The sequence below is a fragment of the Sarcophilus harrisii genome, chromosome 6 (assembly GCF_902635505.1).
Source record: "Sarcophilus harrisii chromosome 6, mSarHar1.11, whole genome shotgun sequence".
Lineage (NCBI taxonomy): Eukaryota > Metazoa > Chordata > Mammalia > Dasyuromorphia > Dasyuridae > Sarcophilus > Sarcophilus harrisii.
The window spans coordinates 190532202-190556658 of NC_045431.1; the positions used below are offsets into that span (position 1 = coordinate 190532202).

The window sequence follows — 24457 nt, forward strand, 5'->3', positions numbered from 1 at the left end:
TAAGAGTAAGTAAGTAATTAGAATGGCTTCATAACAAAGCTGTGTGGAAGTTATGAACCCTGAGTACTTAATTCCTTGTAAAATCGGTATTCAGAGCTTTCTGAACTTGCTACCTCCCACTCTCTACACACATTTCCAGTTTTCTCTAATACCTTACACCCAGCCCACATACTTTTCAGTCCAGTGACATTGCCTTCCTTTCTGCTCTTCAAAGGCTCTGGGCTTTTTCCCTGATTGGCTTCATGCATGGGATGCTCTACCTCCTCATCTTTGCCTCCTGGCTTCCTCCAAATCCCAACTAACATCCCACTTTCTGCTGAAAACCTTTTCCAATTCCTCTTAATTCTAAAATCTTCCCTCTGCTGCTTACTTCCTATTTATCCTGTTTTACAGCTTGTTGGTAACAGTTTGTCCTGGTAGATTGCGCGTTCCTTAGGAGCTCACTATATATATATATATATATCAACTGTGTTTGGCAGAAAGTAAGACTGAATGAGTTGTTTATTGACTGGCTAGAGTACCTACAGGTTTGGGGGGATGGAAACTTTCTGACTTGTCAGACCTACAGGCAGAAGCTCATTGTAGTTCAATGAAGACTGCTAGATTTAGATTGAAAATTACCTGGATTGCATCCTAGCTCTGTTATTTACTAATTGTATTATCTTGGATAAGTCATTTAACCTTACTGGGACCTCAGTTTCCTCAAATGTAAAATGAGGGAATTGGAGTTATTAATGATCTCTTCCAGTTTTGAGTCTATGTTTCTCTAGATTATTGATGTAAAGTGAGACAGTCAAATTTGTATTATTTAGAACTTTTTGTGCACATATAATAGGAAGCAGCATTTTTTCTCTTCTGTAATGCTTAATAGAAATATAAATTAAGGTTCTTTGTTCCACTTAGCTTCAACCCTGAATAACTATGCCTGCAAAAGTAGCTTTACTTCAGTGTCTGGAAAAAACAAAAAGAGACTGAAGGTAAAGTTGCTCTTTAAAAGATTTTTTTTACAAATGATTATATTAATTTATTATGCATTTTTGCCAGGAGAGAGAAATCTGGAAGGACTTTAGAGTAACTGTAAGGTGGACAAAAAATAGACCTAGCTTTGCTTCATCATCCTCACCCTGGAAATTTGGGCAGATAGTTTCCTCTCTGGATTTCAGTTTGTTAATTTTTAAAATGGAATTTAGAATTGATCCCTCTCTCATTCATAAGAGTCCTTCTGAAGATTAAATGAGATAAGGTATATACAAGTATTTTATTATTTTTTAAGATTCAAGCTTTAATTGTCTTAGGTTCTGAAAACCATATATGTCAGAGAGTTGTTGTTTTGCTCCTCCCCTTACCACCTGCCCCAGTCTTCTAAAATTTAAAAACCAAACCCCCCCCAAACTTTATTACACTTATTCTGTGCTGACATTACCTGGCAGTGTGGTCTTGGAAAAGTCACTTAACTTCTGGAAAACTTTATCTTGGTTGAACTAAACAAACTCTAATATGGTCAAGGTACCTTCTACTTCTCATATTTTGTGGTGCTATGATCCTTGATTTTTTCCTTAGCAAAATAATAATAATAATAACTTAATATTTATTGTGTTTAATTTCTAAATGATGACTCAATATTCCACATACATTTATTAACTACTTAATTATAACCCTGGTGCTTTGAGCTTGAGGTGAATTCAGCTTGAGTTTGATGACATCTGATTGTTCTGTCAGTATTGTCCAGATTTTCTTCCTTATTCTTGGAGGGGAAGGGAGTGGGGTTGGAGAAGATGGTTTTGGTGCAATTTTAGTAACACTGAAAATAGCTTTGATTGTTTGAATAGAAGCCCAACACCGGAGGTTAGCTGTTGCCTTTGATCTCTTAAGTTAGCCATTTTGTGATCTGCTTTTAGGGGGAGTGTAGGATTTGTTTCTTGTAAACTGATCTTTTTCCATCAAGACTTTCTAATACTAGAGGTTAGCTTTGCAGTGAGAAAGAGCTTCTCATATTTGAAGTGAAAGCTGCATGTTTGCTTGTGTGGCCTATAGGCAGGCTTATTGAGTATTGATGGCTCCTAAGTGGCTAAAAAAAGGCACATAGAAATTTTTTTAGCTCATTCTATTAAAGCCTACCCATAATGATATTTTGACTTTAGCTGTGCAGTACTCTAAATTATAAGACTAATTTTTAACAAATTTTTAATAGTCTGTCATCCATATATCTGAAAGAGCATTCTTCAAAAGTGCTCCCTGTAAACAATTATTGCATGTTAGTAACAGCAAGGCTGTCAAGATTCACTGTCTGAAATTGACTCAGAGGCACAAAATCAGCCTACGTGCCTTAGTGTGTAGCAGATGTATTTAGAATACAAGATAATTTTTCTCTCTTCAAGATAGTTAAAGAATATTATTACATGTAATGTCAAGACAGTTTTCCATTTAATGCTTTGTATAGAAAATCTTTTGGTGGAAGGGGGAAGTAGAGAGAAAGAGAGACAGAAACTGAGACTTACTTAGATTAGTTGGCACTTTGGAAGTGTGTTTGTCGGTCCTCTTGGTGTGTGGCCAAGACTTATTAATTTGGCCAAAGCCGTGTTTCTCTTTTCGTTGACTGCAGTGCTTCAAGGCTCAGCTGAATTGTAGCCACCCCTAAAGTATAGATTTGGAAGGGATCTTCAAGATTATTCGGGCTAGCCTCTCTCATTGTGCATAGTAGGCCCTGAGAAAATTAAGTGACTTACCCAAAGTCACACATTTAGTAGCATTTGGGAGGGGAAGAAAACTTGTCTAGAACTTTATTCTAGCAACCAATAATTTGAATAAGTTGTAATTAAATGTAACATGGTCACTCTAATCCAGCTTTCCCCTTAAAATACCATTTTTTTTTCTTTTTTTTTTTTGGCTACCAGTTTGTTGTTTCTGGCCCCGGCACCGTGAACTAGCCATTTTTATACATCCTGTTTTTTGCTTTCACAATGAATAGCTTTGAAAAATCCATCTCATTCCAGATTTTGTCACTGAGCTGAAGGTTAGGTTCCAGGAGTTCTGGAAGAGATTGAAGGAAATTTGTGCCTTTTGTGATCCTACGATTTTGTTATTATTGTTGTCACTATTTTAATAACTGAGCCTGACAGATCACTAATGATGATGGGTGAGATTTATCTTTGAAATAGGACAATAAAGAATTAAACTACCAAGGAAGAAAATGTTTTGACATGGATCCATATTTGGAATTATAGGAATGGAGAGCAAAGTTTGGCTTGTGATTCCCTTCAATTGAGAGGACATGTAATAATAATAAACATTTGCATTGCACTTTGGCTGCAAGTTCTTTATATACTTCATTCTGACATTGTGAGATATGTAATTCAAATGTTATACCCATTTTTCCAAAGAGAAAACTAAGGCCCAGACAGAGGGAGTAACTACCTCACAACTTAGTGATCAACTTCCCAAAAGTTGAATAATTCAAAAACAATTTAATGTTATTTTCGTTTCACTGAGAACCGTCTTCCCTTCCGCCCAAACAAATAACCAAGGGTTAAAGATCTCTCTTTTTCTACTTGAGGAGGGGCTGTGGCACTTGGTTTTATGGAGTGGATTATGAATAATATCTGCTGTTTTACTAGTCTTTTAAAAGATCTTTAAGGAAAGAATTTAATTCTCAGTATTACATATTGGTTTAAAATATCAGCACCCATAGTTTCATTCTATTTTGCCTATATTCTGCAGACATGCTATTATAAAATTAAAAGGTTTCTATGGCCTTTCTCAGGTTTGTTTAACCTTAGTTTTTTGATAAGGAGAAATAAATGAGTGCAACCCATAAAAGATTACTGTTCTTGGACAAAGTACAGGTACACTCCTAGAGAAATTGGTTTTCATTTTGTGCTTTTATTTGATGACTATACTTCAGTGCTTAAGACATAAATAATAAATGAGCATACATCTTTCTTAATTGTTCTTTTTAAACAAAATTAAGCAAAAACATTATTTGTGGAAAATGACAAAATGAACTGTCAGAACTTCACATTCTTAAATTATCTATGGTAGGTACAAAATGGAAAAAAGCCTCTTCTTCTAGAGGCCTAGGACACTGTTAAAGAATTCTGAGGAATCTGCTATATTTCAATAACAGGGTGCCATTTTAGGCACAAAGGCAATTAAATTTGTCACATAAGTACAACCTCTGCTCTACACAATCATGGTGTAGACTACTCCATTCACTAGACATCTAACTAAAAGATCACACACATTTTATTCACAATTGTGAATGCATTTAAAAAAAAAAAAGCAACCCACAACTAAATGGTTATTCTGGCTTTGAATCTGTTTTCTGTAGACATAAGCTCCTATAGCCTGCCTCTGATAGTGCTGAGATGACATTTTGTTCTTAGTTATTTCTAACTCTCCGTGACCCCATGTTATTTTCTTTTACAGATGAGGAAACTAAGGCAAACAGGGTTAAATGACTCCTCCCAGGGGGTCACACATGTTGTAAGTGCCTGAGGACAGATTTGAACTAAGGAAGATGAATCTTTCTGACTCCAGACTCATTACCTCTATCCTCTTCACTATCTAGTTGCTCAGATGATGTTTTGCTGTGATACATTTTGAGATTAGAAGACTGATTAGGGCACTTAATAATAATTCTACATTTTATCTCATATGAAGCAAATTGTTTTGCCAATTCACCAACTCAGAAATAGAGTCTGCAATATCAAAATAATTTGGAATAATGTTCAGGGACTTTCTGACAAGATTGGGGATCTCTTTAGAATTTGAGCAGTTCAGAAAATTCCAGAGTATTAGTCATAAGGACCCTTAGGGGACAAAAAAATGTTTTGGAATCTTGGCATTATTTTAAGGAGTCTTCAGTGTAGGCCAGCTTTTGCTTGAAGACCTCCAGTGTACCCGTGAACTAAACCACCTCAAGAAGTAAATCTTGCAGAGACACTTGGTGCTCTGCTCTCTGAAGACTTAAAGGAAGATGAAAACACATACATATATACAAATAAATACATATTCATATAAATGTTTAGGAATCCGGGTCTTGTGTGTTTATGGGCATTCTGGTTTGTTTTCTAAGAGAAGGGATCATGTAGTAAAAGGATTCTGTACCTGTAACTTGTTAATGGACTAGATCTTGGCATCTTGATTTTTAGACATGGAATTTTAGTAAATCAAAAATAGAAAAAAAAAGTTTAGATGACGTTTGGAAATATGAATTGTTATTTAAGAATTGAAAATACTATACAAAGCTTTAGTTCTTGTATCTAGTGTAACTGTTATTGTTGGCAGAGTAGTCATTGTAGAAAACCATGTTATAAATGTCTCAAGTCTCAAAGACATCTTCTCTGCCATACTCTAAGGGTACCTTTTCTCCCTCCCTGCTATCCCCTTCCTTTATGTGTTATCATCCCTCATTAGAATATAAGCTCCTTGAGAATAGGAATTAATTTTTTGTGTGTGTTTATTTGTATTCTCTTTGCTTAGCTTAGTGAATAATTATTTAAAAAAAAAACTGCTTAATAAATGCTTATTGACTAAATCCAGCCTTAGAAATTTATTAGCTTGGGGCAGCTAGGTGGCTAAGTGAGTAGAGCACCAGCCCTGAAATCAGGAGGACCCGAGTTCAAATCTGGCCTCAGACACTTACCTAGTGCTGGCTGTGTGACCCTGGGCAAGTCACTTAACCCCAATTGCCTTCGCCAAACCAAAAAAAAAAAATGATATTTATTAGCTCTCTGCCCCAAGGCAAATCACTTTTACTTTTTCCAACTTCTATTTCGTTATAAGTAAAATTAAGTACAATGTTTTTCAAGCCTTGAGTTATAGAGGAATGTTAAATATTATGGTTAGTATGGTTGGTGTTTTATCCCTCTATTAGACTGTAAACTTGAAGACAAGGATCCTGTAAATGTTAAACTTTGTATTCTCCTAATCCTAAACATAGTGCTTAACCCAGTAGGCCCTTCATATTGTATTGTACTATGTTATAGTAACATGAAATCATTGGATTTAAAGATCAGTTACTCCAAACTGAATGATACCTAGTCTTTCAAGAGGACTCTTTCATCAGTCTTAATCACTTCGATGAGAATAAGTGTTTCTAATATAGGCTGGGTTAGTAGAATCTGATATTTCACATGAATCTCAGACCTTGAAGTAGTTCTTTCAAAGAATTTATTTAACAGCCTATCATCAGTAAATGACAATTTTTAAATGATGGCATTTGGCACACAGCATATGCTTCAAACATGAAAATTTCCTGGGCTACTAATAGGATTTGGGAGAGTTTTCATTGCCCCAGAGTCTTGTGTTTTGTTTTGTTTAGTTTTAAATACCAATTTTATACAATTAAAACATTTTCCATTGTCATTCACTATGTGTTGTTGCTATTAATGTATTTGACACTGCAAAGGTGTGATTCATACTGTTTCACGGTTTCTTTGAAAGCATCTAGTTAATATTAAGTATGTCATTCTAAATTGCAGGGCATAAAGGTGTCTACCTTGTAGGACGTTGTGACAAACTTCTAGGTAGTTATTATACATTGTATACCTTAGTATAAATGCTTAATATGCTCTTGGAAGTAAATGTTTAACAACTTGACTGTTTCATCCAGTGATTTGTGTAATAAATAAAACCAGGCCTGGATTAAGAGATCGTGGTTCTATATCCAGCTCTACCAGAAGCTCTTAGTGAGACCTTAGGCCTAGAAGGGATACTTGGTTACTTCCTCATTCACCACTCATCTTTCAGCCCTTTATGGGCTCCCTTCAGATCCAACCAGTTGAATGAAATTGTTTTCTCCAGGGTTATTGATAACCTCTTTATGCTCAGTTTCATGTTTTTTCTCTTCCATTCCTCATACTGCTTAGCCTTATTTTCTGATCATGACACTATTGACCACCCCTGTCTATCAATCAATAAACATTTATATGCCAGACCTCATGCTGTGTTGGGCAAGAAACAAAGCCAAAAGCAGTCCCCATTCCTAAAGGACTTTATATCCCAGTAGAGAAGGTACTGCTGCAATTCTTGCATATAGAAGGCACTTATTAGGTGAATGCCCAGCCAGTTGAAATAGCAGGCTTGCCAGAAGGTGCATCCTTTTTAACATTTTCCTAACCAAGAAATAACGTTCCAAGGGATTCTCCCTATATATAATAGGCCAACTTTCCACTACTACATTACACTCCAATAAATTACTCTAGCACATTCCAAGGCTTTGGATAATACTATACCCAAGTTTCAGTACCTTCAATTCTCAGCCTAATATAGAATGTCATTGAATTTGGAATTTAGGTTTCTCAGTTTAGAGAAGACCTGTAGAACTAAAGAAAACAAGATTTATTATTGAAAACAGATAAATCCCTTATTTTAGCTAAATTAGAATTTAGTCACTTTGTGAGCTTTGGTTTAAGTATTTAGTCTTAAGATGAGAGTTTCTATATGCATTGAAAAATTTTCAAATAAATACTTTTATAGGATATATTCTTTTTCTTTCTTAGCATCGGCATTTTTATTATTTTAAAATAGCTTATCTATCCCTTATTGCTTGTACATTGGATTATTTAAAACTGAAAATCTCTCATCTTTTCACGTTTTTTTGTTTGTTTTGAGAATCATCTAGTGTTAAGTAACTTGCCTAGGGTCACACAGCTATTAAGTATTTAAAACTGAATGTGAACTCATGTCCTCCTCTAGGTACACCCCCCCCCCCCTTTTCGTATTAATTACTACTCTTAGCAAATATTCAGTTCATTCACTATGTGAATGATATTAGGCTATGGAAAAAGGTGTACATGGAGATTAAGGAATCTATGCTTGCTATTAAAAGGCTTGCTGATTGTTTGCAGGGCAGGGGGAGGGAGAATGTGTGAGAAATCTAGGTCTGTAGCATCTAGATGTCAAATAAGCAGTGTGTCAGTTTCTGACATCGATAGTAGCAAGAAAGGTGATTACTTCTTCCCCTCTTCAGGATCTCTTTTATAGCAAATCAAACAAACCAAAAATCCACCTCTGCACTCCCCTTAGCATGGAAGTAATAGCATATACATATACATGCCCTTGAAGAGATCCATTTTTATTCAGTGATACTCACAAATATGCATATTCCACAACTGACCAGTCCTGTTAAGAGTAACACTTGATTATCTTTAGCTTAGTCATATGGGTCAATTCACTTGTGCTTTTAGGGACTTGTCCAGCCTATGTCCATTCAGAGAAAAGCAACACAGACCTAACTGTCCATCCCTGCTGTTTATAAGTAGGCATTCTCAGGCTCTTGATTCTTCAATCTGTAGGTCCCCAAGCAATTATAAAACCCATACTGTGTTTTAGACCCTATGCCAGGTGCTGGAGATACAAAGAATGAAACAGTACTTAATTTCAGTTTGCATCTTCTCAAGGAAAGCGATAAATACATATAAAAATGATGCATAGAGAAGGAAAAAAACATTTCAAAGTGGTTAAATAGGAAGTGGTTGGTGGGGAAATCTTGACCTGCATCTTTATCTCTGCCTTGGACACTGTAGCATTTTAATTTATGGGGAAATAAGATGCTATCTCTCTTCCCTTCTTGCACATATTTACTTTGAAATCTTTTAGTCTTTTGATTGGTCATGTTTGTAATAGTCCTTTGACATGTAGCCTAAGCCCATGAGGCAAGGATTCTTAACCTAGGTTCCAAGCCCTTTAGAAATATATGGATATTTTTATAACTATATTTCAGTATAATTTCTTTCCTTTTCAGTCTTACATATTTTATTCATTTACAATTATTGTTCTAAGAGCAGTTCATAGACTTTGTCAGGTGCTAAAAGTGGCCATAACACACAAAAGACTAAGAATACCTGTAAGTTTTGACCACATTTATTTTGATGTAGGATAGCCTATTCTGGAATATTGCCAAGCTTGCAGAAAGCTTACAAATGTATTTCACCTATTGGGTGGTAAGGTGTACAGAATTTTCCCAATGGAGGTTTGATTTTTGTAGTTTCACAAGACACAGTAAAACTTTCTTAAATTTCGGAGCAGGTTCGTGTCTCTACAAGTAAATAAGTATTTCTTGAAATCATAAGAGTTTCTTGACCAGAGATGCCCATCTATGAATTGCTAATTAATTTATGGAATTATGAAATGGAGACAGGCATACCTGGTTCTTTGGGCACTCTCCTGGAAAGACCATGATGGCAGAGAGGAATAATTCTTCAGTTACATTTTAATAAGGCACGGAGGTTGCAGGGACAAATGGCATAGAAAATAGAGATTCATGGCACAAAAGGGGATATAAAGGCAGACACATTGGGCATAGTGCATAGTGGAGAAAGGCAGGCAGGAAAGAGAATGGGGTGAGGGAAGCCACAGAAAATCACTTATATAACCATGGATTATAGTTGAGATAACTTGGCAGCATGGACCCAGCTTGAAATGGAAGAGTCCTGAGAGAGAGGGGAACAGGAGTTTAGGTTCTCATTTTATAGGGTTTTGGTGGGAAATAGACTCTTATCTGTGCTACCTTGGTTTAGGGTTAATGTTAAATGTTTGCTAGAATCCACATCATCTCAAAGTTATCAGCAACATTTGGTATTCTGCAAGTCTTACTGCAGATGTCTGGAGTATATCTGAAGTTATATATCATAGCACCAAAAGGCCTTAATAGTAAGGTTCTGATTTGGCACATAGTCTCAAGATGTGATTTTCAGTTAATAGATGATTCAGTTTGCAAATTATGTCCCTTTGTTCTTTGGGACAGTCTGTATGTGACTTCAAGATTCCCTTTGCTATCTTATTTCTTGCTGTTGATATTTTATACCAGCTACTTGCAAACTTATTATACTGACTAGAAGAGGAAGGAGATGATGGTCAGAGGGACCAGAACAAGATGCAGTTTTAATACAAGCTACTATTACAGGCAGACTATGCATACCTTTGGGCACTAGACCAACCTAAATAGTTGCTTCATGGACTTTTTAATCCAATTCATTAGTCACAAGACATTGAAATAAAACGATAAATAGATCTATAGATAGATAGATAGCAGTATAAAGTCCTGTATACTGAATGCTACCTATATGTTAGATATGTAGGATGCTTTTTTTGTTTTTGTTCTTTTACAGAATATTAATAGCATTTTTATATTATAGTTGATACCTTTCAATGCAATTTGTGAAGTGAACAATGGCTCACATTTGCGCCAACTCATTGTGCCAACCTTTGTGGAATAAATAATTCTGGAAAGCCAAAGTTTCTGAGGATTTACTGCTTAAAGCAGCAAATTTATTTTTACCAATTTTTGAAGGAATCTTATCTTGGATAGATTATATTTTTCTGCCTTCTTAAGGACTTCTTGCAGTGTATTTTATTAGTGCAGATAGTAACATAGTCATGCCTTTTCAATTCTGTGTGATTCATGTCTTATCATAAGCTTTCCATAAAAAATCTACTTACTGTACCCAAGTCAACTTTCTAAGATATTCCTGTAGTTAACTATTCTTTTGTTATTGTTTGCTTTCTATACATTCTCCAACCTCATCCTTTTCCAATTAGACATTTCATTAATGTTCTATATTTATGCCACTTACTAGCATATGTCATACTTGTACATTTCTTGTAACCAGTTTCACCTACCAATTGTCTTTTACTTGTTAAGTGAATACAATTTTGGTTCAATGGATTTCAATTGGAAGCTTTAATAAGTAGAATCTCCTTGGGACTATCTTGTGCTTTAAAGTTGGTACACAGTTTAGAAAAGGTGATCAGTCAACTAAGAGTCAGTAAGCATTTATTTATATAGCACATATTACAGGACAGGCATTCAGTTAAGCATTAGGTAGAACTTGACTGAAGGAGTCATTATTTTGATTCATCTACAAACCATGCCAGGGATCTAAGTAAGGGAAGAACAAAGGACCAGTCAGTTTTTTTTTTTTTTTTCTGCTCAGATAATTCAATTCAAATTAATAACATTAAACGTATATGAAAGGTAGCAGTGTACTTCAGAAAATTTACATTCTGTGGTGGAAGATGAGATTTGGAGGGACACTAGAGTGAGGATTATAATCTGTACACTGATAATATGATACAAGGTCATTTGAAAAAGGAAAGAGAAAATCACTGTGGGTGGGGTAGGATTAAGGTGAGGCTTCCTAGAAAAAGATTGATTTGTGGCTAGATTTGGAATAATACACCAGTGAAGTTTGAGTGCACAAATATTTCCTGGACTTTGAAGATCAAAGGCCAAGGCCCTGTCTTTTTATATTTAACAGAAAAGTTAGGTCAGTGATAGCCTCCCGATTTAGAAGAGCCAGTCACTTATGTTCTTTGACTTTCCATTTCAGTACTTTTAAAATCAGTGATTTGAGTGAAGTACTTGATCTCTAAGGGTACTTCCTTTTCTGACTTTTTCTTATTCTGTGTCTGCGAAAAATCAGCCTGGTCTAATGGAAATAAAACTGGAATTATAGTCAGAAGGCCTATATTCAAGTCCCATTTCTGATATTTAGTAGCTTATGGAACTGGTGAAGTCATTCAAATCTCAGTTTCCTCTGGGAAATAAGAATAGTGCTATTTATACTATGATGGTGGTATAAGAAAAATGCTTTTTAAACCAAAAACAAATCAGGAAGAATTTATTGAGTATCTACTGTGTACTTGGCACTAGGGGTGTGTGTGTGTGTGTGTGTGTGTGTGTGTGTGTGTGTGTGTACGTACGCATGCATTTGTGTGGGTGGCACACAGAGAAAAAAAACTAGTCCTGTTTTTTAAGAAATTTACATTCAATTGGAATAGTGTACTTATACAAATATATTCAGAAGATATATAAAAATAAATATAAGGTAATTGGGATGGGATTGGCACTACCCAGCTAGAGGGGGCTGGAAAGGGTTCTTTGACAAGGTAGCCCTGGACCTGAGTTTTGAAGGAAAAAGTCATTCTAAAAGACTTATCTAAATGAAAATGTAACCTGAACACTTAGAGGGCAGTTAATATCATTGTTTCTTCCTTTGTCTGCCTAGAACCTTGCATATGGTAGCTACTTAATAAAAGTTTCTTGAATTTATTTAATAGAGTAAGATGGTTTTACTGTTAACTTTTCTCCTATTAGCTGTCTCCTGTGTATGCTGGTAGTTTCCCCTCCTCTACTTATGTCCTCATTCTAATGGCTATGTATTGAGAAAATATTATTGGGTTTATGTGTAAAATAAGAGTGAATAGGCTTTTAATATAGATCCAAGAGAACCAAGTACTAAATCTAGATTTTGGTCCCTCTTTTTAAATCTTTCTTGCTTTATTCCTGCTTTTTAACTCTGCTAGATAGGGCAGATGTGACTCTTTCTGGTGACTGTTTATGTTTGAAAGTAATTCAACTACTTATACTTCATTATCAGTTTGTATTAGTAACCATTCCTTTATTTCCTATAGTTAAATTTAAGTGACTTAGAATGGCAGGCTATTTTTACATCTTTTTAAAATGAATTTTATTTATTATATTGATTAAGAAGATGTTTTATAGTTATAGTGCAGAATAGTATACTTCATTCAAGAGTTCCTACTTCTCTACTTCTTACCAGCAATCTAGGATTCAGTGTTAATTCTTATAGAAAAAAGTTACATACTCTCATATAGTCAACCAAATCATTGTTCTGTGAATGTATGCACCCATAGAAGTCATGGGGGAGGTGTTCTATGAGCCTGTTACATACAAAGTGTTACTAGGCACACTATGGAGACAGGAATATGGAAAATGTGCATTTTAAAAGAAACAGTCAACTAAGTCTTAATTATTAAGTATTCTCTTTTACTCTTCTTTATCCTTAATTAATACTTATTAAGCCCTGTTGCTTCCACCTCCTGATACCTCTTGAGTTTTTCCTCTCCTATCTGTTTTTCCCATCTTGTTCTTATTGCATTTTCCTTGTAGGGATCTAATCGTATCACTTTTGTACAAAAAAAAAATCTTCACTGAATTCTGCTGGCCCACCACCTGAAGCTCAGCCTCCTCAGTCTGGTGCCAAAAGCTTTCCACAAACCAGGGGCACCTGGAACTTTTCTCTCTTACTTCTTTCTGAATATTCTACATATTCTCATTTTGTTTCCTGGGCCTGGAATGCCCATCTCAACTCTTCTGGTTGAAATTATTAATAAGAGTGAAATTTAAAGCTGGGAAGGAAAGATTCCCTTAAGATTATCTAGTCTGACCCTTTAATTGAGGTTCCTGTGGCCCAAAAGGGTTACTAAAAATCTTGGTCTTTCAAGACTCAGCTGAAATACTACCACTTTATTTTTTTTTTCTTTATTAAAGCTTTTTATTTTTCTAAACTTATGCGTGGACAATTCTTCAACATTAGCTCTTGCAGAACCTTGTGTTCCAGTCCCCCCCCCCCCCTTCTCCTACCCCCTTCTCTAGATAACAAGTGGTCCAATATGTGTTAAACATGGTAAAAATATATGTTAAATCCAATATAAACATACTTATTTATACAATTATCTTGCCACACACAAAAAAAAATGAAATCAAACCAGAAAAAAAAAAGAGAGAAACAAAATAAAATACAAGCAAACAACAACAAAAAGAGTGAAAATGCTATGTTGTGAACCACACTCAGTTTCCAAAGACCTCTCTCTGGATGTAGATGGCTCTCTTCATCACCAAACCATTGGAACTGCTCTGAATCATCTCATTGTTGAAGAGAGCATGTCCATCAGAATTGATCATCGTATAGTCTTCTTGTTGCTGTGTATAATGATTTCCTGGTTCTGCTCATTTCACTCAGCATCAGTTCATGTAAGTCTCTCCAGGCCTTTCTGAAATCATCCTGCTCATTTCTTACAGAACAATAATATTCCATAACCACAATTTATTCAGCCATTCTCCAATTGATAGACATCCACTCAGTTTCCAGTTTCTTGCCACTACCAAAAGGGCTGCCACAAACACTTTTGCACATGTGCAGAAGCCCTTCTTTAAGACCTCTTTGTGATATAAGCCCAATAAAAACACTGCTGGGTCAAAGAGTAAGCACAGTTTAATACTCTTTGTGCCTAATTCCAAATTGCCCTCCAGCATGGTTTGGATTGGTTCACAATTTCACCAACAATGTATCAGTGTTCCAGTTTTCCCACATCCCCTGCAACATTCATCATTATCTTTTTTTGTCATTTTAGCCAAGCTGAGAGGTGTGTAGTGAATACTACCACTTTATTGAATACTTTGCTTACATTTAAGCTAGATTTATATAAATGGGGAGAAAAAACAAGTATTTTAACAGTATAATCTATCAATTAGTTTGAATGATTATGACATACTTTTGGTTTGAAAGTGCAAAGTATACACAGATGGATCTGTCAGGTGAAGTAGTAGTTCCATCATAATTTGAGGAAAAAGAATTTTAAAGTTTATTATGGTTTGTAAGGAATATCTGAGCAAAAACCTGGAGTGGGCATTTATAGGAGAAGGCACTCTTCAGAATGGCTCAGCTGGATCTGAGTTACAGAAAGAGGAACCAGACCTGTTAAAAGTTGTGATGATTTATTATTTCATGCTGAATTTTTTGATTGGCAATGGTTTTAGTGGTTGCTTTAACAGAACAGGAATAAGCATCCCAGGTATTGTTTAATCTCCTGATTTCCATGTGGCATAATTAAGAAGATTACTTATCTGTAATCAGTACCCATGTATGCTATGATTTCCTTCATCTTTTCAGACTTTTAACGAATAGAACAAGACAGTGTTCTTTCTTGAATGTTACAGAAGGCTTATAATCATAGACTGTAACTAGTATATAGCTCTAGAGGGCATTGAATCCCTTCCCCAAATTCCATGTACACACTGTTAATTGTGGGCAATTGAAACCTCTCTGGATAGGTAAAGAAATTTGAACTTCCCCGTCCTCAAGACCCTATTGCAATGTCTTTATAAATTTTTTTGCAGTCAGAAGAGCATCATGGCAAAAAGATTGTGCTGGCTCCTTGACACTTGGTTGGCAGCCAGAGAGATTGGCATTAACTATTACAAAATAGCAGTCATAGTAATGTTAGTCAGAGAAGTTTTGTTTTCCCAAATACATTTAGATAATGTTAAGGGCCTGACTTGAAGCTACCAGAATCAGTAAATTCAGAGTTAAGGCTTCTCACTCCGTCTAGCACTCTCATGGCAGTGCCTGGCCATTCCAGCACTGGGTCACAAAAAAGGAAGTTCATGCACTGCCCTCAAACCCATCCGATACTCAGGCAAAAGGTTCATCTGATGACTACCGCGCAGTGTTCCAAGTAGGTCAGCAGTGACCACCCCTTCCAGGCTCTGGAATGAACCAGGTATGGCTTAGCCTGCCATTGGTAGCAGTCGAATGCAACTGGATGGTGATGGCATCTCAAGTACAGTGGAGAACCAACAGGGATGGGGACAAGGTTACTGATGCAGTGAGAAGCTTTATCTTTCTTGAATTTCCTGGATTTTGTGAGTTTAAGTCAGACCCTTAATGTTATTTTAATGTATTTTTTGTGTTTAATTTTTAGTAAAAATTTGAACACGATCCAGGCTTCAGTGGTTGCAGTGGATAAGAAGTTTAAAAGCTTTGGTTCAAGAAAATTTAAAGACATGGAAATAAGGATCCAGTGACAGGACGCTATTCTCCCTGGGAATTCTGAAGACTATAAAGCGTTGAAAAATCGAATTCATGATCCTGGAACTCGAGCTCATATTAAGAAATGTCAGGTTGGTAGGGGTTCCTGAAGTTTGTACATAGGCTAAGCTATATCTCTCCTCAGACTTCATTAAGAAGAAGGTGATAACGTTTGGGAATGGGTGCTTTAAATTTTTTCATTTAAAATTTAAAATCATACTGCAAATTGTAGAAAAAAAGGACAATAGGTACAATCCTATTATAATATTTTATCATAGTACTTGGGACATAAGAAACCCTTCTCTCCCTCTCCCTTCCCCCCCATTATGTCATTTTATTTGCTATTGACAAATTTCTTTATTCTTACTAAAAGTATTAATTCAGTGAGCTTGGGTTACAACTTTATGAGTTCTTCATGACTTCTGGGAGAAAATGTCTAATATGTACCAGATGCTTTCTCCCAAGAATTCTGTTACATAATAGAATGGTAGCTATGTAAAGTTAACTTTTTTAGTGTTTACTTTCTACCCTAATGTTCCTGTTTGTTGACATGTCTACATGCCATTTTATTCATATTAAATTTTTACACATTTAAAAGATGTACCTGTGGAGGCTTGAAGATGTCTTAGGCTTAGTTTGGGGTACCCAAAAGCTAGATTCTCTTAATTTAAGATAGATAGGCATTCCTGAACCCAAGCATGGTCAGTGACTAGAACAGAATATTCTAAAATATTCTCATCTTGCTAAGCTACTTGGAGAGAGTGCTATTTCTTCAATTTTTGTTTTTAGTTTTCTTAAAAAAAAAAAAACAACTTTTTCATTATTTTATATTCAGAGTACTTTGAGGAATTTTAAAATAGTGATAAAACATTTGAAAAATTGTACATGAGAGTTCTAGAAAGAAAAAATATTAATAGTAAAATAGAACTAGGAATCTATTTTTTGGTTGTTTCTAAAAAACCATGTCATAATTATTATCAGTCATATCTGGTCTCTGTAGTCTTAGAAAGTCCTAGTTGTGGGACTAATCATGCAGTGGAATGATTGCTGAAATTTCCATCCCCCATCTAAAGATTTAATGTCAACTAGATTTAGGTTACTTCATTGTCCTCTGCTTACTTAATGCCTCTTCTCCTACACCATGATCATTTTTGAGAGCTATTTAAAATGTTTGCCAGTGGAAAGGTTTGGGTTCTTTTGCTTGTTTGAAAGACTTTGATTTATTTGCCAGTGGAAAAAGAAATGTATAGGACAAGAGAATGATCTATAAAATAAGACAAATATTCAAAACATGTTCATTTGCCAGGTTCATTCCTCCAAATATATGTAACAAATAGTAATACAACTTATAGCAGCATCATTTGTTGTATTTATTTTATTTAGTAACTGGAGAAATGGGTATCATTCATTTCACCTTCTCTTTTGATTCTTTTCCTAAATGGTTTCTGTAAAACTGTGACTGTCAATATTCTTACTCAACATTTTTGTATTTTGTCTTACAATATAAATTTTTATTGCCATTGTCCAACCACAAAACTGAAATGATGATGTTCAAAACAGTATATGTCATTTATCAGAAGGTAATGGTTATTTATATAATTCATTTATTAAGGAGGTTTAAGAACTCAAAAGCAATGTAGATATAGGTCATTTAGGGTCAGGTAAACTAATTCCTTGCTCGAAATAGGATAGATGTCCCAGGACATTATTTTATCATAAAGATGAGGATTGGACCTGTAATTTTGTTGGTTTAGGGAATTTCTTCTACTAGTGCAGGTCAACTACTTTTCTGCAAGTGAAAGTCTTAAAGAATTGTTTAGAACATGTAGCGTTTAAGTATCTTGCTCAGGCAAGATAATCAAAAGCAAGATTTGGAAGTCTTATTTTTCCTTGCTTTAAGGTGAGCTCTCTAGACCATACCCTGCTACATGGGGTACCATCAGTGATATCATCATCAGTCATCATCAGTAATGTAGAACATATATCAAACTTTTTAAGAAAGAGTTCCATCCCTGATCAATGTTAGACATTGTAGTATAAGCTTAAATATTTGTTTGATTTACTTGGTCACTAAATTTCTTTATTCATTTTCTCATTAGGATATATTGTGTAGTTATAGAATTCCTTAGTGTCTTTTAGTACTAGTTGAAAAGAAGCTTTGGACGTTCTTCTAAAACTCATAAAATTCTTGTTTGCATACTACATACATTAAATAGCAGCAGAAGGAATGCAGTGCTTTGACAGAATGAGGAAGTCTCAACTATGGTGTAAATAATTTTATTTTAGCCTAACATCACCTTAAAATGTTGTTGTGCTTTTGTTATTATCTTATTTTAATTGAATTCCACCATTAAAACATAATTCTTTGCTTCTCTCTGGGTCAGAAGCAGACCAAATCCCTGTCAAAGATACTGCAAAGTAATAATGCAGTGAGTGCTTACCTTATTTGCCTGGGCCTGTCTTTATGGGAGAATTCTCTCTATGCCAACTTAGTCCCTTGTAGTTTGGGAATCAGAGTCTGCTTTTGTTTACAGCAATACCATGTCTCATTTGGCAACAGAACACAGTTTTTTAGCCAGAAGCGAGTCTACTTAATCAGTTTTGCACTCATCTTTCTTCTTTCCTACCCATTTACCCCAAAGCCAACTCTCTTCCAGGGAGAAGCAAAATTAGGTCTTTCAATATTTAAAAAAATTTTTTTTAATTGCCTACACAAACATTAATTGATAAATATTAGGTTTGAGTTTTTAAAATAATTCTACTGAATATAAGTTGAGTGTTTTTTCTTTTACTTTCTAGGCATTCGACCTCCAATCATGAATGGGCCCATGCACCCACGTCCATTGGTAGCATTACTGGATGGCCGAGATTGTACAGTAGAAATGCCCATTCTGAAAGATGTAGCTACAGTGGCATTTTGTGATGCACAGTCCACACAAGAAATTCATGAAAAGGTAACTTAAAATTATTTCACCTCATTTTGTTAGAGAGAGTGGGGGGACCTAGGGATATGAAATGTTTTATATATATATTTATATATATTATATTATATATATATGTTTATAATTTATATATTTATATAAATTATTTATAATCTATATAGTATATATTTACATATTATATATTTATATATTACATATATAAATATAAAAATATATGAGTAAATATATAAAATTAAATTAATATAAATTTAAGTTTAATTGTATTGGCTGGTTTTGCCTTTTTTTTTTTCTTGTTAAGAAAGGTTCACTCTTTGGGTGGGAATGTGTATTTCATACTAAAACAAAATTAAAAAAAAATCAACAGAACTTTTGGAATAAAATAAGTTTTTGCCATACTTTCTGGTCTGTTCAGAACAGAGACCTAGGTGCGCTATACATTCCTGTGTCAGGATCCTTATCATTTACTAATCTCTTTTAATAGCAGCTAAATTTTACCCAAGAAAGTGAATGAGTAGTGTCAGTCCAAGTTACTCATGGATGTAGGTATTGCAGTCTGATTAACCAGAGCAGAGATAGTTCTTGGGAAGAGACCCTTCTTATGCATGTCACCAGTAATTGCCAAATATTCTGTAATAGTCAAGATACAAAAGAAGTAGGAAGCTGCCCACAGAGGCTTTGTTATTTAATTGTCTACACCTTTGATAATTTTATGAATTTGCTTATCAGATTTATGTTGTATCTGTCCTCTGCAATGTAAAATATATGAATGTGTACAGAGCTATGTTTATGTAGGAACTTATCATGACTGATTATTTTGGGTCTCTGAAGTGGGGGCCCTCTCTGGTCAGCATTATGGCATTTTCAAATTGAATGCTCAGGATCCTTTTATATCTAATACATTATTGGAAAACGAACATGGAAGATCATATGATCCAGTCCTCTCATTTTCAGATAAGGAAACAAAAGCCCAAAGAGTTTATAAAAATATATCATGAAAATAATATATTTTAATGTTATCATTTAATATTATTCCAAAAGTACTATCATTACTTTCATCATAGCACCTCAAAAAGAAATATGATAATAAATAGACTAGGAAAGAAGTTAAAAGGGGAAAGTCATTATTGGAGAGCATACTTTTGGTTGAGTTTCCAGTATGTGAAAGTATGTATAATGAGAGATTGTACCATCCAAAGATCTCTTCCTTCCTGCCCTGTTCAACATTGTTAGCTGGTTTTAAGAAAACCTGATTGGAGATGAATGACATTACAAGGTCAGTTCCACAAGAATAATTTTACAAATAGATTGTAAGTCAAGACATTACAGTGCAGTTTCATAACTTTATATTGTGTTTGGTTATAATATATCAATAATGCAACCACATTAAAAAAAGATTAATTGAACCAATTTGGAAGAGGGTAGATTTTTTTTTTCAAGGCAGTATGGCATGGTAGATAGAGAACTCAAAGTAGATTTAAAGCCAAAAAGCCCTGGGTGTAAGTCCCACCTCTGAAATAAACTAATTCTGGGGTCCTGTATTCTCACTGTGCTTCAGAAAATTCTCAAAGATCATCAAAAAAGGTTCTAAGTTGCATTAATAAAGAATGTTTTCTCACCCAAGAATTCTCCATACCCAAAGCAAAAGCCTACTCTCTATTACTACAAACTATTTGGCAGCAAGGTGGCACAGTATATAGAGTACCAAGTCTGGGGTAAGGAAGACCAAATCTGCTTTCAGACACTTTCTAGCTATGTGACCCAGGCAAGTCACTTAACCCTGTCTGTCTCAGTTTCTTCATCTGTAAGATGAGCTGGAGAAAGAAATGGTAAACTACTATAGTATCTCTGCTAATCAGAAGAGTTAGACATGATAGAAATGGCAAAACAACAACCATAACAACCACCACAATCTCTCACTGTCATTATGAAGAAAGCACTTGTAAAATCATAAATTCGCCTAGAAATGTGAATATCATTATCATAAATATAATAAATTATTTATTATTTCCTAGTGAAATGTGATTATGATACCTGGTCTTCAGTGCTGTAAGACTAACTTACAATTCTGGAATGGTGGCTTGTTCAGTCAGTCAAAAAATAGTTCTTATTCTTTATGTGTCAAGCATTGTGCAGAATAGTGAGGACGCAAAGAAAAAGTAAGGATAATTTGTGCCCTCAGGAAGTTTACATTTTGTGGAAACAATAAGTGCATAAATAGGTATGTACAAAATAGTTCTTAAGTAGATGCAATTAACCTGATAAAGCACTGTCAGCTGGAGGGTTAGGAAAAGCAAAATGAAAAAAGTGACATTTGAACCGAGTCTGAAAGGGATTTTGTGAATTCTGTGAGGCAGAAGTGAAGAGGGAGAGCCTTCCAAGTGAGGAAACTGACCCTTGCAAAGGCCTTGCAAAGGGAGACAGCAAATGGGAAAGAATAGCAAGTAGTCCCATATGACGGGAACACAGGGGACTGAAAAGGGAGTGTGAGAATCCTGGGAAAATAAGGGACTAGGTTGTGAAATGCTTTACATGCCCTACAGAGAAGTTTGTGTTTGAGCAAAGGCAAGAGGGAGCAATAGGGAGTAGGAAGCAAAGCAGGATCAGTACCTTATAATAAAAAAGGATTGATTCCAGTTAAGAGGGAGTGGAGCCAAAAGATTAATAAGGGATGGAGCCAACATAGCAGATAAAAGGCAACCCAGTTGAACTCTCAACATTCTCCAAAAACTTTAATAACACCTCAAATCAAATTTAGGAGTGGCAAAGCCAACAAAAAGTCAGGCTAAGACTTTTTTCATCTAAAAAAAATTTAAAAGGCCAGCAAGAGAAGTTGTTGACATTGGGGTAGAGACCTATCTTGGAGCACATAGTGATAGTAGTAGTAGCTTCAGGAGCTGTTAGCCAGAGACTCTAAGATGGTAAGACAGAGAGAAAGAGATTACAGAGGACCTTCTGCTGACTTTTGGGTACAGTTGACAATGATTGGCAACTCTATTGCCTATGCACAGTTCCAGGTTGCAGTTCCAAGGCAGAGAAGAGTTCTGGGGGGACCAGTCACAAAGGAGAGGGGACTCTGGTCACAGTTCTGAATTAAAGAGGTGTGGTAGTGCTTGCGGCTATAAGGGACCAGGAGCCCCTTCTGGGTAAAAACCAGAGGGCAGACCAAGAGAGCAGTGACCACACCTCTCTCAGAATCATACCATGTTGGAAGTATCAAAGACTTGCAGACCCCTACCTCTGAAAATAGTACCAAAAAGCCTAAAGTTTGGGACAGTATCTCCCCACCCCAGGTAAGCAGCGCCCAACTTTAGCATGAAGTTCAATTATGAAATAAACAGGAAAAATGAACAAATAAGAAAAAACTTTGACCACAAAAAGCTACTACAGTGAGTGACAAGGAAGACCAAGACATAAATACAGAACATGAAAACAGCTACAAAGAAAAATGCTAATTGGATCTAAACTTATCAAGAGTCCCTGGAAGAACTAAAGAGATAAGAGTGATACATGGAAAATTTAGAAAAGAAATGAATGTGATGTAAGAAAATTATAAAGAAAGAGAATTAACAGTTTGGTAGAAGAGGCGGGCGTCGGCACACACACACCCCAAACAAAAAACACCAAAACACCAAATACACCAAAACAAAAAAACCCACTGAAGAAAATAACATCTTTAAAAACTGAAATGGCCTAATAGTAAAAGGAACAAAAATTCTCTGAAGAAAAAAACTCCTGGGAGGATTCTGGGAAGATGGTAGAGTAGATTGGTAAATAGCTCTCTTGATTTTCCCTACAAATTGAAAAAATTTGTGCCTCAGGGTGAACAAAGACTGAAAAACCAGAAGATGTGGGGCAGAACAGGAGTCCTCCTGATATAACTGGACACAATCTGAAGAAAACTTTGGGCTGGTATATTGTTCTCTTTGGTTCTGTTTCTTTAGGGGTCTCTAGGGGCAGCCTTAGTTTCATCAGGAGTGACTACACAAGTAGCCAGGGGTTAAAGTCCAAATCCTTTATTATCTCTTTCACAGTCCTATCTCCTTCACTTGGGGCTCGGCTAGTCTTCTTAAAGGCCTACATCTCTCCTTGGTTCCGTGAGCTTGAGCTCTCACCTATCTTCTCTGCCCTCTGAATCTCTCCAAATCCAAAAGTTTGTGCTTCAGCCTCCAGCTACCACAAAGGGGGACAATGGAATGAATCTGTCTCAGCCTCCAAGAGCTTCTAGTGTGCTTGTCTTCTCGAGCTTCTCCTCTGTGGCTCTCAGTCCCTGCTTATATGCTCCACACTAAGTATACATCAATCATTATATCACTAGGAAACCATTATTTGTTGTAGGATTAAATCAATCATACTGAACCATGCTAAACCACATAACCATTGTCTCTATCGATTCCACTTAGTACCTTGTAAGCATTCTTTGTTTCAGGTTCAGAGTTCTGGCCCATAACAGGCTGGGATTAACCTGTAGGAAGTGCAAACACCTGGGCTACCTCCACAGAAACATCAAGTGGGAATCCCTCGGGCTGTCTGGTTGTGGCTACAGACTGAGCAGGAACTACAGAGACTTTCACCTCTGGTACTGTTTGTCAAGTGATGGGTCTGAATCCAGCAAGACAAAATGAACCTCAGCTGAATCAGAACTCCAGGCCCAGCAGTGCTGCTAAAATGCAGCGCTGGGTGAGAAGGAACCAACAGCTGATGAGTGCAGAAGCAGTGGGGCAGGAGCACTGCTGGCTGTGGGCACTTGCAGGAAAGTGAATCTCTTGGTTCCTGATCAAAATGGAGAGCTGAAAGAAAGCTTGAGGCACCATCCCCCCACTCCATGATTAAAAGTACTTGCACTAATACCTCTCACTAAAAAAAAAAAAAAAAAACCAAAGAAGAAAAAACCCCGCCATTGAAACATATTATGAGAATAGGTAAGACTAGGATTCATTTTCAGAGGAGAATACTTTAGTTAAATAATAATAATAATAAGCTTCTGTCTCAAAAGAATAACATAAAATGGCACCTACCCAGAGAGAATTTATAGAACTCAGAAAAGAATTCAAAAATAAAATGAGAGAGACATTGAAGAAAAACTAAAGAAAAAAATTAAAATTATCCAAGAAAAATAAGGGAGAAAAAGGTTAAACAATTAGAAAAGGAGGTACAGAATCTCAAAAATGAAAATAAATAACTCTGAAAATTAGAATTGGGCAAGGAGAAGCCAGTAAAGCTGTGAGAGACCAAAAAATAACAAAATATATTATAAAGAATGAGAAAATAGAACAGAATATGAAACATCTCCTAAGGAAAACAACATATTTGGAGAACTGATCAAGAAGAGAAAATATAAGAATAAATGGACTGCTAGAAAGTTGTGAACAAAAAGAGAATCTGGCATAGTAATGCAGGAAATAATTCTAGAAAATTGTCCTGGAGTAATAGAACATGAAGGAAAAGTAGAAATAAAAAATAATCTACCAATCATAACCACCTCAGAGATCTTTTGTGGAAAACACATAGGAATAGTATTGCCAAATTTTGAAACCCCCAGAACAAAGAGAAAATTTTGTAAGAAACAAGAAAAAGCCAAATATGCTGGATCTACAATTAGAATTGTACAAGACTTATCAGCAGCTACAATAAAAGACCGAATCATTTCGATAGTCAAGCAAAAGGACTAGGCTTGCAGCCAAAAATGTCATTCCCAGCAAATTTACCTATTAATTTTGAATGAGGAAAAATGAACATTCAACAAACTTGATGATTTTCAGGACTTTCTATCAACCAAATCCGACCTTAACAGAAAATATAACATATAAGAGCCAATATCAAAGAGCATTTTTGAGGAACTCAGTGTTTAATTTAAAGGAACTCTTTAAACATGGACACTTTGTTTGGTTTTTTAACATG

General features: G+C 35.6%; 1 protein-coding gene across 6 annotated transcripts in view; it reads left to right on the forward strand.

Moving 5' to 3' along the window:
* The window catches only part of CTBP1 (C-terminal binding protein 1), a 472770-nt gene that overhangs the window by 388681 nt on the left and 59632 nt on the right, over positions 1–24457 (forward strand). For 4 of the 6 annotated variants that reach the window (XM_031943991.1, XM_031943992.1, XM_031943990.1 and 1 more), the window contains one exon: positions 18417–18571. In XM_031943991.1, the coding sequence (XP_031799851.1) occupies positions 18417–18571 (155 nt within the window). Of the gene's footprint in view, positions 1–15510; positions 15710–18416; positions 18572–24457 lie in introns of all 6 variants that reach the window. The other 2 variants (XM_031943993.1, XM_012552416.3) reach the window with 1 other exon arrangement.